This window comes from Corythoichthys intestinalis, chromosome 9 (genome assembly GCF_030265065.1).
Source record: "Corythoichthys intestinalis isolate RoL2023-P3 chromosome 9, ASM3026506v1, whole genome shotgun sequence".
Taxonomy (NCBI): Eukaryota; Metazoa; Chordata; class Actinopteri; order Syngnathiformes; family Syngnathidae; genus Corythoichthys; species Corythoichthys intestinalis.
The window spans coordinates 4,767,682-4,785,033 of record NC_080403.1 but is presented as its reverse complement, the minus strand read 5'-3'; the positions used below and the strand labels follow the sequence as shown (position 1 = coordinate 4,785,033).

The following is a 17,352-nucleotide window of genomic DNA, read 5'->3' as shown; positions in this document are numbered from 1 at the left end:
TACAAGAATTATTATTATTATTATTATATTATTATTCCAATTTTTACAGTATATATAATTAATATGTTTTGCTATGTGTAATTGCCCTTTGTAATAGTACCAGCAGTATTTATTAAGGATTTAGTGTAGGTTTTTGGGCTGTGGAACGAATTAATGGAATTACATTGTATTCCTATGGGAAAATCCTGCTCGACATACGACCATTTCGACTTACCAACAAGGTCCTGGAACGAATTTACTTCGTATGTAGATGTACCAATGTATAAAAGTAAAGCATGCAAAAGGAGCAGGACATCTATTAACTGACTGGACCCTTTCTCATTAGCCTGTCACTGGTGTGAAAAGGCCTTAATCCAATTCTGTTCTTGTCTAATTTTTATATTAAAAGTCATCAAAGTGTCAATATCAATGACTGCTTTTGTGGCTGGAAAAACTATGCCCAACTATAAGCTGCAACTTGCATTGAACATTGAGTACGACTTAAAATGTCATGTTATCGACTACAGTCTGGGGGAGCGCATTAGCGGAGGTTTATTCAGAGGCTAATTGGAAAAGTATGAAAAATGGCAGCGCAACGACTTATGGACTTGTGGCACAACAAGAGTGCTTATTGTATCATTTATCATACTCCTGCACTCCCTGTTCTCACTGAATTAACGTGCTCTTGAATAATACTGGACCAGCATTTCGGGCATCATTATTTGGAGAATCTTTGGATAGCACTGACCTCATAAAGCAGGAGTGTCAAACTCATCTTTGTAGCAGGCAACACTGGAGCAGAGGTGGGTTGAGTAGTCAAAAATTTTACGTAAGAGTAGCGTTACTTCAAAATACCTTTTTTCAAGGCATCCAAAAATGCACTCAAGTACAAGTTAAAAAGCATTTGGTGAAAGAGAGATTAAAACCTGTGCTCTCCAGTAGCTGTAACGTGTTACTACCCACCTCTGCGCTGAACTTATGGTTTCTTTGGAGGGTCATTATACTGTATCTGCCAAACTAGAGTATATACAGGGTGACCCAGAAAAACAGGAAAATTTGAACAATCCACTAAAGCTAAAGCCCCTTTCACACACGCCGAAACACCGTGAAAATCCCGGGATGTAAATGGACAGCCCTTGTATGCGAAAGCAATTTCCCGGGTTGACTGACACGGTAATTACGCGGACATTTCACGGGTCGCGTCTTGGTATAATGCCCGGGAAAGTCCCGGGACGAGGCTTACTTGAAAGCAAGCGTTAAATTCCCGGGTCACAGCACGATGGCTAATGATTGAATATCATGGCGAGCCGATCGTCACTACTTCTTTCTTCGCAGTAAGACGAAAAGCGGTAAACAAACATTAAAATTATCAACGTAGCAAGCTGGAAATAGCTAAAATAAACTGAAAACATAGCAACAAGGTTGTACCTCAAAGCAGAAAACAACAGAGGGAAGCGTTTAAGGGTTTATTAAATACTGTACAAACAAAAATACACGCGATCGTGGAAAAAGGGGGAATAACACAATGGATCCGTGACAGTAGGTCAAAGGGGATCAATAATACCAACCTAAGCGGTAAAGCAGAGAGCTAGTAAGACAAAAAAACAAATGCACTCAAATACCAGCAAAATGTAGGGAATTTCAAAACAAGGGCGACAAATGAACATGCTAGAAAATGTAAGTCCCGTGCCACCTTACGTGGGAATTTACCACTATATCTTTGTGAAAGGGGCTTAAGAGTGATTGAAGAAAAATATTTTTTTCATAGTAATTGAAACCTTGAAACATGCATTGAACATTTAAGAAACAATTACGGAATTTTCATTTACAAATTACCGTAATTTCCCGGATATAAGGCGCACCCGTGTATAATGCGCACCCCAAATTTACTTGTAAAATCTAGGGGAAATTATTGTACCCCTGTATAACGCGCACCCTAATTTTAGCACCAATAAATAGAAGAATACAAGAAAACAGAGCTCGTGTACAGATACAGAAATGTCATTTTACTGACTGGTGAAACACAGCACAAGCATAGCACATTGGTAGTTCAAAACATTACCGTAAACTGACAATATGTACGGTAATAATATGATCTGATAACTTCTTGAACTTACCAGAATCAAGGAGAAAACAAAACATATGTGTCTGTTCTTTTAAAGGCTGCTGTATAACTTGCTCGTTTCATCTTGATGAATAAATGTTTCCTCCATGGATTGATACGGTAAAATGAAAGTGAGAACGTAAGACGGAAATCCGAGAGAGCTCATCACTGTCGACATGACAGTAACAATAGGAACTATTGTTATTTGGGTTTGAGTTTCCCGAGGGACAGATATAGTTGACGGACACAGGAAGTCTGTGTTGTGTTACTTTTGTTATGGTCCGAGGTGCGGAGCTGCAATAAACGTTGACTAAATGAGTTCAAGAAACTAAATTCTGTGCTTTATGAAGAGTGAAAAAAGCAGAATTTAACACAGACGAAATAATTCGGCCGATCAGAGTGAAGTATTACCGAAACAAAATGGTGACGTCACGTACCATAATGGTCGGCGACGGATTGCCGCATACGTTTCTTCAACACAACATGGCCGTGTCAAAAAAAAAAAAAATCTTTATATATATTATTTACAGTATATATTTCTGTCTCCATCCATGTACTCGTGTATAATGCGCACCATGATTTTACAAGTTGATTTTGGGGGGGAAAAAAAGTGCGCGTTATATTCAGGAAATTACGGCACATCCTTTAAATGGCGTCCTTCAGCATAATTGCATTCTTGAAATCTGATGTTGACCATTGTTGAAAAAAAAAAACGGGAATTTTTACTTGATGGCAGACATGAGCAAGTGACAGCACTGCAAGACAGTGACCTTGAGCGAGTAAACAATGTGCCATTTCAGTAACCCTGGTGAATTCACAATGAAATTCATAGTATCCCAGCTCAGATGAGGAATCAATTAGGAATCTCAACATCAGGTTTCAAGGATGCATTCACACAGTAGGACGCCATTTACAGACATAATTTAAAAAAAATTAAAATTCCATCATTGTTACTTGTTTTAAAGAGCATATGACACGAGAAAAAAAGTCTTAAATAGCATTATTGTGTGAATTAGAATCATATTTTGAGACGATTCGACTATATACAGCAAATTTGCAAAGCACAGATAACGAGAAATTAGACTTTTAATGTGCTGTTAGGCCCCTCCTCCTGTTAAAGCCCGCTGGCGCCGCCATCTTGCTGATGACGTCAGCGGTAGAACGATTTCAGGCAGCTTTAGCATTGAGCCCAATGGAGGAGGAAACATTTTCCAGCGATTCTGGTTCAAGTTTGGAATTTTCAAACATAATTGGCGATCCAGAGGAAGTATGTGCCATACAGCCATATAGGTTTGAGCCATATTTGGAGGAAAAAGATATGGAATCAGAAAGCAGCGACACAGACGAGACTGAGCCAAACTCCCAGGATGACCACAGCAGACTGGGCAACACTGCATGGTGAGTGGCTGAAAATTAAATCGGTTTTGGTATATTCTGTTTTATTCACATACACAGTGGGGAGAACAAGTATTTGAGACACTGCTAATAGGAAAACCCATTGGCAGTGTCTCAAATACTTGTTCTCCCTACTGTATCTGTTCATTTTTTTATAGTGACATTTTCATTGTTATTAGTTTTAATTTGTGGAGACCTGAGAAAATACATTTTTCTTGCAAGGAGTCTTTCACTACAATCCATGTTCTGCATTTAGATTTAAAATTTCATTTATTTTTCTGAAGGTGTTCATGTGAATGCTGTGCAGTGATGCCCACAGTAGATGAGTGCGTTTGCTGTGGTGAACAGGAGCGAGTCAGGGAGAAGATGGAGGGGGCTGGGGTCCAATGTATTACCCAGCACCCTGGATTTCAGCCCGTGTGCCTGAACGTAGACGTCCTTCAGACAGCCTATTATGCCTACAGGCAAAATTATGAGGACCAGTCAGGAAACAAGTATGTGTCATATATATGCACTGATCAGAATTTCATATACCAACCTTTTTTGTGATCGGCAGTGACTTAGGCTAGTTAGCATTGTCTCACAAATTACAATGTAAAATAACGGTTTGCATTACTGTGTTGGTTTTCAAATGGAAAAGGAAATGAATGACCCCATCCTATTGTGCTTTCAGCTGGAAACGTTACACGGCGTATCGCCAGTTTGTGCGCTGGGTGTACGAGTTCCTGGGGCGGAGGATCAGGGTTCCTCTACCAGCCTGTGTGGTCGCGCAGATCAGGACAAGCTTCCCATCACCGGAGTTTGTTGGATACCAACCTTGTAATCCTCCCTAAAACTCCAAGTTGAATAAAATATTGTAATCGTTTCATTATACAGTCATCCTGATGTGATTTTTAAAAGAATATCTCTACTTCAATATTTTTGCAAGCCTCAGTGGTTAGTCTTATTACATATTTGCTAAGTGCAATACAAAAATTATATTTCCATGACAAAGTATTGTACTGAATGGAATATGGAAATATGACAAATGCAAGGACGTTATAAGATACTTATTTCTGACATGCTGATACAAGTAAAAAACAATTGCTACTGTATCAAGCTCAAGACAATGATTTGGAAAAATACACAAAATGGTTTTATTCACCGGAATTTAAGTGTGCCATTATATTTTATATATACCAACATATTTACACAGGGCTCGAACCAATAATACCTTATAAATTCAAAAAACTAGCTCACATTTTAAAAAGATGACAACGAAAGAACTGGGGAACACAATTATACAAAATTAAAGGTTCAATCATGGCACATTAAAACGTGTGACATGATCCCGGACCGCCTGTTCTTTGTCAGGTCGCTGAAAGCTGCTGCTGAGGGATAACCTCCCGGCCTCGGGCACAGCCGGTATCGCCTCCAATTCATCCGGCTCTACATCACTCGCGTCCTGCACAAGCCTCTCCACCGCCGACATCAGCTCGCTAACATACTCTGATAACAAGGGAAGCAAATGGTACTGACAAATGCACAGAGATAATTCCACATGAAATCCATTCCATTTATCTTGCAAATATCAAGCAAAAATGGGACAGATTCTAAAAACACACTTGACACTGTATCCAGTAATAAAGTGTCCAAAGGTTTGTACATTACGATGACACCCAATAATTTACAACAATGAGTTCAATTGACAGGATTAGTAATGCGTACTTACCAAATGTAGGGTTCTCCAAAACTTTGCGCACAACATGGCCGCCTTGTTTTGATTTTGGAAAGTGGATGCTATAAATCCCCACTCCGTCTCGGGTTAAGCTGTGGGCTCGATGGGCGTTTTCATTGAAGTGAAGAGCAGCCACAATCGTCCTTAAAAAAAAAAAAAAAAAAAAAAAAAAAAACATGGATGGAATAGTATTTCCATATTAATATTCATATTGAAAATGTCTTAATCGATCAGATTGTGATTGGGACAACAAAAAACAAAGACATGAGATAATATACTGGATAAATCAGCAGAAAATTGTTACAATAATACCTGCTGAGCATCCCCTCGTAAGAAAAGGCGAACATTTTGGGTGTAAAATGGTTCACCAGACTGTGGAAGGCTTCCAGGTGGGAAGTCTGGTAGACTGGAGACAGCCGGCGAATGTCAGCCAGTGACGTGCGGTGAGGTTCGTGGTTGGTGAGGCACTGACTCCTTAAGTGTCAGATTTACAAATATATAAACCAAAAAGGGTAGCTTATTCAATTAACTACTGGTTATTTCATATCTCATCAGCATTCTTCACGAAACACACACACACGGTACATATTACAGATACATAAAGGTAGAAAATAACGTGCATTTGCGCTACACTCTCCATGTGTTGGAATTTCCATCACAAGTCTTTAGTTCATACAACATAAATGAGTACAGAGTGGTGTACAAAACCACAGATTTCAATTTTGACCTTTTGTGAAATATTCAGTTGTTTTTAAAACTTGAATCTGATACTTAAATCAATTTAATACAGATTGCTCAACAAAAAGCATGAAAAGAAAAAGTATATTATATTTAAGGCCAAAATTTAGTTTTAAAATATTAAGATTGAAATGAAAACTGTGGTCTTACCTTTATTTGTAGATAAAGTCCATGCGCCTGCCCTTCGCCACAAAAACCTCAGTTACTTTGTTGTAAAAGTCCTCCTTATTTTCCTTTAGTTTTAAAAGTCTCTCCGCCTCAATGGAGATGATCGCCAGGGAGGAAAGTTGTCCTGAATCGGTCCTATTCCGACTGTATCACATCACCGATTGCTTCAATTAGATCATTCTGTATTCTATTTCACAAGCCAGAAAACACAGTGGATGTGTCCAAATGTCTAGCTAACCTCTCATCTTTCTCAGCAAAAGCGTACAAAAGTTCGACATAATTGCCACGATTAGTAGAGCTTGCCCTCTCATCGTTACCACGAAATGCTAACTCCTGCTTAGCTAAGAAGCAGGTTGCATTAATGAGGTCTTTCAAAATCTCACGGTTCTCCTTTACCTTAGATTTGTGGGTGCTAACGTTGAGCCGCCGCTGTTCGTTCAAAGCCAAATCGATCCTTGAGCTTCCAAAATTTTTTAAAGCAGTCTGGCTTTGAATGTGAGTGTACGATCTCTCATGTTTGCTGAGACTTCGTGGTAAATTTTTCATGTCACAATATCCCGTGTTAGTCCAGGCATGGGAAGCAGTAAAGGCGGTTTTTCGAAGGACAGCCACACAGCCAGTCTTTTCGGGTGTACCACTCCATTTGAAAAGAGCGAGTTATCTTAGACTGTCCCGTAGTTTGAAGCAAACCTTTTAGCTCCGGCGTTGGTCTTCCTCTGTTAATCAGGTCCACTTTTGACTGTAAGTCCAGTTTTGAGAATTTTTTAAGTTTGGATATATAATCCTCTTCCATTTTGGGAGTCCGATGTCGACGTAGTAAACAATACAAAACGGCTCGCCGCAGTGAGTGCACTTGACTCGCCTGGCGCCATTACCTGTTGGCTCACGTTCGCCCCCTTTCTGTGCGGCAGCGTACTATCTGCCGCAACCTGTGCCTTTTCACTGCGGTTTTATTTCCCATCAGCAAAACTAAATATGTCACTAACAAACATTAAACTTTAAGGGTTAAAGACATTAGTCAGACTGTGGATAATCAGGTCAAATAAACGTATCTGGAAACATTATAACGGCGACATGCAGATGTACGGCAACCAGCACGCTCCAATTCCATGTATCAACCCAGTTTGTTATGGATTGCGCAATCAGAGGTGAGGCTTTACTAGTTGCTGCCGCACCTCTCGTTTCATTTCGTTATTTGAACAGGAAATGGGCAAATTCAGCGATTTTGACTATAAAAAATGTTTGAAATGAGTCATACATTAAGAGCAATGGACAAATATTAATATAAATTTGATGCTATAATTATTTTTTTGTCATGATGACAGGTGAGGCTCTGCCTCACCTGCCTCCCCTGACCGCACGTCACTGATGTCAGCCAACAGTTTGGAGCCACAGATCAGCTTCTCCAGCTCATTGGTCAACTTGGTGTCTGCAAAATACCAGACAGAATCAAATTTGTACTTGAACAGAGAAGCATTTTGCGAAATAGTATAAGTGTGCTTATTGTAATGGAATGCAAACTTACGAGGCGTGAGCCAAGGCTTTTTCCGTTCCCGACCTTCCAAAGGACCATGGCTGCACCTGGGGAAACTGCCTTTGAAGCCCGAGTGATCATTCTGAACATGGCTCAGTACTGACTCCCACTTGTCGAGGATGAGTCTGGGGTCCCCAGGTCGCGTTGACGCCACGGACCAATATAAATGGTTGATGATACTGCCAATCCAGGGTTTTAGGGCTTCACATCCACGCAGCTTAGAGAGGTTCTGCAACTTTTTCTTCAAACCTTGGAAAGACAATTATGTAGGTGTGTAAAATATGCTAGAAATAAAGCTGTGATAATGAATCTTATTACCTTTGCCAATATGCCAGATGTCAAAAAGATGCTCAATGTGTGGGAACTGTTCTCGGACGAGCTTGTTGACAGTCACATGTCGATCTGTCACCAGAGTTCCCACACGCACAAACTCCTCGAGCACACGCAGTGACCGAACCAGTCCTTCGGGCTCCATGTGGTAGCTACCTCCTACCTCGTTACTCTGAGATTTGGGAAAAAACAAAGCAACATACAGTATGATATATAAAGAATTAGGCTTATATCGAACATCTTTTGTTCACAAGTTTAATTTACCTGCACAATCTGCACATCCAAGATGGTTAGCTTCCGCAGTTCCATCATCGTGTAAGTCCCGTATTTTGCACTGTGACCGGGTGAGTCAGCTCGTCCGTCGCCACCACAAACAATTTCCTCTCCCTCAGCTTGTAGATGGCTCAACAGCCAGATTTGCCGCTCTCGCCACACGCTTTTGATGGCTTGGTGAAGGTAGCGTTCTTGATGGCGAAAGTACGACCGAGTGGAGTAAACAGCTACACCCATGTGAGATAACACACGCAGAACTTTGCCCACAGTTGCACCAGCAAATAAAATGGCTGCAGAAAGAAATATGTTTCCAGCAGCAATTCTGCCGACATATGGTTGGGAGTTCCATGTTCCGGTGTGACCACATCCAGGCTCAGCACACTTCAAGGCCAGCACCAACATGGTACCGACCTCAGAAGGGACCCAGTTGACCTTCTTGCAGGCACACGCAGGACAACTGACCCACTGGCTAATGAGCTGAATGAGGGCGACCCAGTAGATTAGATATACCCGGCTGGGAACTGGCGCAGGGTCGGCCGCAGCCATATCAGGACAATCGGACTCGCTGGACTCGCAGTCAGAAGGTGCGGTGGGTAGGTCATACTCAGAATCAGCCTCGCACACCAACATTTCTTCATCCGAGTCCCAGCTGTCGATGGTAACATTCAGCTCTGAGTGAACAACGCAGGTTTGGGTACCCACAGTCATCATGAGGGGCCCGGATGTTGTCTGGACACCTGAAAGATACACACAATAGATCACAATCTTCTTCCCCCTATTGCTATAACATGTTGATGATTGTGTGAGAAACCCAATAAAAATTTTCATTTTAACCGCAGTAGAGTTTAGATTTTATGTAAGCCTGTCAAACAAATGAATTAGAAAACAATCAGACTTGAAAATTATATTATTATTTTTTATTTTATATTACAAAAAATAAAATAAAATAATCAGAGAAAAGGGTGGCTACTTTGAAGATACTAGAATATTATATGTTTTAGTTATATTTCACATTTTTTGGCTGAGTACATAATTGCACATAGTTTTATTACCTTTAGTGAGAATTTACAATGTAAATAGTGACAAAAATAAAGAAAACGCACTAATGAGAGACGGTGTGTCCAAACATTTGGCCTGTGATGTATTTTGGAAGGCAGCTATGACAATGAAAAACTTACACTGGATAAGTTCCAACCTATTATAGGTTAATCATTTAAACATTATAATGATAGTAAACACTTTGCCCTTACTCGGTATTTTTTATATATATATATATATTTTAAAAAAAATGTTTCTTTAATCTGTATTATATTAATTCAATAAACACAAGTCAAATGGATGTTTTGAAAGTTTGTTAATAGCAACGATAGGTAATTCCTTAAATTAGAAGCAACTGAAAATGTACTTCGAATTACCTTTATGTCGTCTTTGAGGTTGCAAAGCAGCACTAACAGCAACAGTCTGACTTGGTGGCAAAAGACAAACCTGACAGGACTCGTCGACCTATGGGTACACAGACAACATCAAGTTTATAGTTATTCATTAGCCTCAAATGTATTGACTATGTAATCATATTTTGATAACTAGATGGCAAAATAAGAATTTTCCCCAAAACCAAAGACAGAAAGGTTCAGGGAATGTTATTATGACACATACACCAGGTGTCAAAAGTCATATTTTGAGTGGAAATGTTTTATAACATTTTGTAAAACACATTACACGTACCGATTTAGGAGCTGGCCCAGCGGCAAATTCTTCCAACTCAGGATTATCCGCGTCTGGATTAACACTTTCGCACTGTGTCTTTGAATGGGCCTGGTATTCTTGTATCATCGACTGAAAAGAAAAGGACACAATTCAATCACTCGAATAAACGCCGCGCGATTACAATTGTAGGAGACGGGCTGCTAGCGCTAGCGCTAGTAGCCCGCAGCTAGCGCTAGTAGCCCGCAGCTAGCGCTAGCTAGCGCTAGCAGCCCGCAAAATTCACAAAACGTGATGAGAGAAATCATTTAAAGCATGAAATGAGGTACCATAACCACTAGCCTCTGAGGTCAACAAGACGAATTGTTTGATAGTAAAGCGCGAATAATTCAGCAAATAATTACAGCAGCAACAAATGTGATTTTTTTGTTTGATGGTTTTTAATTAAAGCTAATTTATTGGCAGCACACTGAAATGGGTTTACAGTATTTTACATTATATAAAACACAACGCTTACTTACTTCAACTGCAGCCTTTTTCGTCCGCTTATCAATGGCAGCGGACTTCCTCTTCAGAGATTTGTGAGCGCTTTGCCCACTGCCGCTAGCTCCATGTTGAGGACGGGGGAAAATTGTTGGCACAGCTGTGTCAAGTAGGGTTCTGGCATGTTGCACTGAAAGTCCCATCTCAACTTTCCGCAGAGGAACAGGGTCGAAACGGTCTTCAGTAAAATGATCCGAACACAACGCTGAGGATTTGGATGGTGACCAATTGTCCCTCGTTCGTTGTACTTGCTTTACCCATGCTTCCCGGCGAACGGGATCTCTTGGGAACCGAAAAAGGCTCACATCACTCCCCGTGACGTTGGAACAAAAGCCTGCAACGCATCGTTTCGGCATGGTGCGAAAAATAAAGGAAATACTCTGCTAAATTAGACGAATCCGCAGTCCTTCTCACACAAAAGCACGGGTAGCTAGCGAAGAGGTCTTCTACCGTACACGTCACATCCGCCTTCTTCCTAAATCCGAGATCACAGCCGGAAGTCTGTCATTTTCGTAGCGCGGGATTCAAAAAACTGAATAAATATAACGATCGCTTCCACACACATCCAAGCGGTCTGTTTCATTCAGGAGCATAAAATACCGCGGAAAGTATGAAATAAACATGCTTTTTGGTGTCATGGGCACTTTAAGGCAGTGTTGTTTTTAGCAGCCCTTTTAATTTTCGTCTTAGTCTTTTGGACGATAATACCCATTCGTTACTCATATATGTTAGTAGAGTCATCTCAAAATGTGTTTGTCTTCATCTAGTTTTTGTTGATGAAAACTCAAGACTAATTTCGTCCAGTTTTAGTCGATGTTTCTAATTTTTTTCCTCTGTAATATAAAAAAAAATACTCCAAAAAGAAATAGATAAATAAAAGGTTTCCGACCATTTTGAATGTTCATTCGAAATAGTTACATTATTTTCAATTAATTATACCCACCTGAATGCCACGAACTGTATGTAAAAACAGTTGTCCGAGAGTTTAAGACAACGCTCTCCATTAGCATCGGACTAATGCTAACGTAAACTAAATTGTTAACGCTAAGAGCTACATTTAATGTGTGATGAACACTCAGCACAGACCTTTAAATGCTTCTCTCTGGCAAAGGTAAGAAAATAATTCTTACCATGTGTGCGTGTGTGCAAGCCTTGAGACTAGAAAGGACACAGCACTGGTGAGTTGGGGGCACAGCATGGCACATGAGTGACACAACCAGACACTGCTACGATGCAAGCTAACTACACATAAAATGTCACACAATTTGAACATGTGACAAAGTATTTCACATTTTCGCCTTGTCAGACAAAAACTGGCATTAGGCTCGTTATGTTTTAGTTTCCCAAAACAAATTTTTAGCTCGTTATCACCTCGTCATGGTCATGAAAAATGTGTTCGTCGACGAAATATTTTCGTCATCGTCATCGTTGACAAAAACAACACTGTTAAGGTTTCAATTACCATAAATAAGATATTTTTTCTTTAATCAGTCTTGGTTGTATTGAATTGTTAAAAAGTTCCCGTTTCGCATGATGGCCTTGTATCATTACATATAACTATAGAAGTGAACAATACCGAGGGCTCCAGGTGAGTTTTTTTTCTTCAAATATGATTGGGAGCACTGTTAAGGTCGCATGTAGAAACTTTAGGGGCATTCAATATAAATCAACTCACAAACTAAATTGCTAATGTTCATTATGGTCCTGGTAAATATTGTACTTTAGCATGTATTATTGCCAATAACTTGGGTTATTGAGCAGCAGTTTGTCAGCAACAAAAAAAGAAAAAAAAACAAACAAACATAGGGAAATACAATTATTTCCAAAATAAAAATAAAAATCAGCAACATTACTGGTCGCATAGAAGCTGATTTGCACTGTGTCAAATTTTTGGGGCAAAATGTTTAAATCTTTAATTTAAACATCTTAGCAAATCGTTAAGTTCAACAAATACACTGGATGGCAACATTTAGTCACAATATACAAAACCATTATCATCAGGAATCTTGTATATTGTGAATACAACATACAAATGAGGCTCAAGGCAGAATGGACCTGCACTAAAGGAAACTACGGTGTCAGTCGAAGAACAAAACACACTCATTGGCTTGATGTCTAATTAATTCAAAACACGCCATTGACACCTTGCGGTGTATTTTAATCACTACCTTACATAGTTAAAGAGTGACACTGTGGAAATACGGCAGTGTACCCATGTGACGTCAACAGCAATGTTGAGGTTTTTTTTTGTTTAAAATTTTTAAAATTTTATTAAAACAAAAATATTAAGAGCGGATTTAATATAAAATTATTATAATTCGTATTAACATTCATCTTTTAAGAACTACGTCCCTTTAAGGTGTCTTTCAAAAGAAAAAACATGCCATGTTACCATGTTATGTTTGATATTGCCTCGCTCCTCCTTGTTTTAAGTTTTTCATTCAATGCATTTAACGCAGGAAACAATGGCTTCTGCAAAGTTTTTTTTCTGAACCTTTTCTTTTGTTCTATTAGCAGCTTGATAGACCTGCTCTACTAGCCAGCCATTTCCATTCCACCTTATCTCCCTGTAGACAGCTGAATTCAAAGATAGACTAACATCCCTTTCTATTTCCAATCCTCCTTTCTAGGCCTGATGCCCGTTGTCCTATTTTTCAGTCAAACCTTGCTGTCAGTCCCTTTTTTCCCTCCCTGGTCTTCTTCTTCCCGTTTGGATAAATTTGAACTGGTTGATTCAAGTGGAACAATTCTGCTACAATAGAAAACCCCTCTACATACACAGAATCTGACATGGTCCGATTTCAAATGTATATACTAGGGATGTAACTATCACATATTTTTGTACCCAAGGCTGAGTCCCAGTCACCTGATTTTGAGTCCCGATTCGATACCCCAAAAAAGTTGTTTTTTAAAATTTGAACAAAGTTTCAAACATGTTACAGTACTGTACCTCTTTTTCCGGAAGTGTTACACAGTATAAAACATACTAGATATTTTGTTTCTTTTGGCAAGGCCACTGTATTTCTGGATTTTTTTTTTTAGCCATTGAAAAATAAAAATACATAAGCGCATTGCCCAAAACAGTGTGTTTCCTTGCCGACAGCCAGCTAACATTGAATATCCTTCAATAAAACACAAGGCTTGGTCTTTTCTTGTTTTTATATGAAGTAATTCGTTTTAGTTTGTTAAACTGTAACAAAAAAAAATGCATGCATTCAACACGACTGCACAATACATGCCGGTATACAAATACCATGTTGACACAACACTTCATTTGTGCTACAAGCTATTAAGTATAGTAGGTTAGCTTCAGTTTAGCAGGACTTATTAACAAATTTCATTCATATAACTTTTTCCCATAAACACACCTATACTGCATATTAACAGGTTGTTATAGTTGTAAAATACTTACAGGCATATAGTTTCCAAGGCAGAAAGGCAACATAAAGCGCTCAACAGCATCCCTGCGACCTGCGACAGGCTGTGTACTGTACAAGTGAATGAGCTGTTTTCCAAACTGTGTCACCATCCATCCATCCATCCATCCATCCATCCATCCATCCATCCATCCATCCATCCATCCATCCATCCATCCATCCATCCATCCATCCATCCATCCATCCATCCATCCATCCATCCATCCATCCATCCATCCATCCATCCATCCATCCATCCATCCATCCATCCATCCATCCATCTTCATCATAGTAGGGCTGGATGATATGGCCTTGGAATAAAACCCCTGATTGGTATTTCTATCATAATCCCCCCCTCCTTAAATACAAAGATAAATTAACATTGAAATCTTGAGCTGTGGCTATTTAAAAACAAAGTTCAATGTTTAATAATATACATGCTGAATAAAAAAAACTCTTTGGAACATGCAGCAAAATGGAACATTCACAAAGAAGAGCTGATGCTTCAAAACAACCTCCTTAAAGTTGGCCCCCGATCAGACACATCATTGAATAAAAATGATCAATCGTTTGTGCTACTTTTGTGCTTGTTTGTGCTGTATTCATTTTTGAATTCTTTTCTAGGTCAATCTGAGGTCAACCAGCGCCCCATTTTGATTAAAAATGGTGTCACTCATTTGTCCTATGTTTGTGCCGCTATCGTTTTGAGATATTGAAATAGTAATTTCGAGTGATGATGTCACACAACCCCCCATTTATTGCAAAATGGATCCAAAATGGTGACATTTGTTTATGCTACGTTTGTGCTTGTTTGTAGTGTAAATGTTTTGTTTGTTCTGCTATCGTTGTATAGATATTGAAATATTAAATTTGAGTGATGCTGTCACTCGCAGCTTCTCCTTATCCAAATCCCGCGGCTGATGGTGTGTACCTACTCTCTCAATAACAGAGCGGTGTCCCAACAACTAGTACAAATGAACGGCACCCCTTCAGGTCCATTTTGCAGTACATAGGGGGCTTGAGATAACAATTTCGAGTGATGTTGTGACTTGCAGCCACCCTATTACTGCAAAATGGACCCTAAAGGGTGCCATTCATTTGTGCTACGTTTGGGCTAGCTGTTTGGACATCCCTCTGTTATTGAGAGAGTTGGTGCGCACCGCAACGGAGGGTCCGCGATTGACGTCATCACTCGAAATAAATATCTCAATATCGATAAAACGATAGCAGCACAAACGAGCACGTAGCATAAACGAATGGCACCAGGTCCATTTTTCAGTAAATGGAGGGGTTGCGTCAAATCATCACTTGAAATTAATATCTCAAACAATAGCAGCACAAACGAAACTTTTTACAGCACAAATGAAGCATAAACGATTGACACCATTTTTAGCCATTTTTAATAAAAATGAGTGGCTGGTTGACTTTTTACAGCACTAACATGCACAAACGTAGCACAGACGATTGATATCGTTTTTAGATAAATTTATGTCTGATGGGGGGCCAACATCACGGAGGTTTCCAAATAGGACCATTATTTGTTAAAATATGAACGAAAAACCGTAACAAGTACAGTAGACTGCCAAGTTTTATTTGATAACATTTGGCAAATTGTGTCTTTAGATTGCATTCCTTGCAATAATATCACCAGTTGTTGCTTTAATAATTAAACATCTGGGTTCGATTATTGTGAAATTACACCACCAGAGTTTGTTTTATGGATTTATTGTTTCACAAACAAGAGCGACAAATGACTATGCGTCTGATCTTTGCCGTGCTTCTGGCAGTCTGCATAAGATGCTCTGAATTACATTTCACCATAGTCCATAGTGACAGTTCTTTCCCAGAGGAAACAGCTTCCATAAGTGGAAGATATGAACGCCGATAAGTACTCCCCTAAAAGATCAATGCCTCTTTATTAAACTTGACAACAACAGAAATATCATTTAATGCGGTTCGAATTCTGACACAGCAAAAACGAGGTGGGTATATTGAGGTGTGCAGTGTCAGTACCGTTTTTGGATATGGTGAAACGGAAGAAGTTGAATATTCCTATGGTTTCAATATTTAATGTGTAAAAATTGTTAAGACACACCATACACTTTAATTTCTATGCTTGTTGATTAATATTATAAGAATTGTTATGCATGAATAGAAGTACAATGGAGAAAAATACAGAGTGACAAAATCCTTGTCAGAGCTATTTTCCCAAAACTTTCAACCTGTTCCTGATCATTGTAAATTTGATTTTGCGAAGTGGTGCCCACTCATTTGTAGTGCTGCAATGATTAATCGATTAACTCAAGTAATTCGATTAGAAAAAAGCTTCGAATCTTATCTTATATCTTTCTCTCTGGCGCCTACATACTCTTTTGTGCCAGTTATAATGGGGCGGTACAGTCCCCCTTGATTTTAATGCATGACACACCGAGGTTGTGGGATGGATGGGATCTGTTTTGGGTGACATCACGGTTGCCTCCTCACAGCAGGCCCCACCACTCCCGCACCTCTTTTAACGCACCACATACATCATACTCCACGGGGGAGCTTGGGCGAGGGGCGGGCGGCTGGGTAGAGTGTCCATGCGGCAGTCCCATTGCCTTAAGTCGGGCTTTCCTATTTTAATGCGTACACTGCACTGCACGGTGGGTGAGCTGGGTATCGCCTGCTCCGGGTGGGGATCATGGCCTGCCCTTGGCTTGGTGGGCCGTTGGGGGTCCCAGGATGTGCCGTGCCAGTTGGGGGGCTGCGGTGGTGGCTCATGGGATGGATGGGTGAGCGTGTGTATGTGTGTGTGTGTGTGGGGGGGCGTCCCCTTATCCCATACCTGAAGACCGGTTGATGGGGGCGTGGATGACCCGAGGGACCAGCCTGAATCCCAGGAGGATGACGGTGGCCCCTTTATTGGGCTGCAGGAGGAGGGATGCGTTGCGCTGGCTTCCCCCCCGCCAAAGAATACATGCGATGCATCAATGTGGCAAAGAAGAACTACTTGGTGAACGATGGATTAAGAAAGAGAAAAAAGCTTTTTTGACAAAGGCTTTTACTACACCTCCAAAGCTTCATTCAATTGGCTGGGGAAGGAACATGGCCCTGGGGCTGCTCCTGCGCAGCATTTCCACTTGTCTGCAGGACTATCACATGTCTGATAGGATTCACACATGACAAAGTGAAATTACACACACTCAAGTAGAAGATCTCGGTGTCAGGATTAGCGATCAGACAGAATAGAATAGGATGCCAACATACTCACACTCACAAGGGATTAACACAAATACTGGGTTCTACGCCACATGGCTGTTTTGTGTACACTCCACGCCACCCAATCACTTATCTTTCTGACACCCCCCCCCCCCCCCGTCTCTCCTTGGTCATCAGCCCCCCCCCACATGGTGTTAACCGGAAATACAACTAGCTAACAATAGCACCAACATATTCAGAGTTTGTGTAG

General features: G+C 40.2%; 2 protein-coding genes across 11 annotated transcripts in view; one reads left to right on the top strand and one right to left on the bottom strand.

Annotated features, from left to right (window-relative positions):
- atp2b2 (ATPase plasma membrane Ca2+ transporting 2) overlaps positions 1 to 17,352 on the top strand; it is a 329,843-nt gene that overhangs the window by 58,608 nt on the left and 253,883 nt on the right. The window lies entirely within an intron of this gene.
- Positions 7,297 to 11,130, bottom strand: LOC130921529 (uncharacterized). Its single transcript, XM_057845550.1, has 7 exons — positions 10,464 to 11,130; positions 9,964 to 10,074; positions 9,654 to 9,741; positions 8,230 to 8,975; positions 7,954 to 8,137; positions 7,627 to 7,884; positions 7,297 to 7,530 (listed from the first exon to the last, which is right to left on the bottom strand). The coding sequence occupies exons 1-7, from the start codon at positions 10,839 to 10,841 to the stop codon at positions 7,415 to 7,417; spliced, it is 1,881 nt and encodes a 626-aa protein (XP_057701533.1). The 5' UTR covers positions 10,842 to 11,130; the 3' UTR covers positions 7,297 to 7,414.

What these genes read in the sequence shown, in the direction of transcription:
- LOC130921529 (XM_057845550.1), bottom strand. Translation starts at nt 10,841, where the DNA reads ATGCCGAAACGATGCGTTGCAGGCTTTTGTTCCAACGTCACGGGGAGT. An exon ending in TGGATGTGCAGATTGTGCAG is followed by an intron (nt 8,138 to 8,229) that starts GTAAATTAAACT and finishes CCCAAATCTCAG; the next exon opens with AGTAACGAGGTAGGAGGTAG. An exon ending in CATCTGGCATATTGGCAAAG is followed by an intron (nt 7,885 to 7,953) that starts GTAATAAGATTC and finishes TGTCTTTCCAAG; the next exon opens with GTTTGAAGAAAAAGTTGCAG.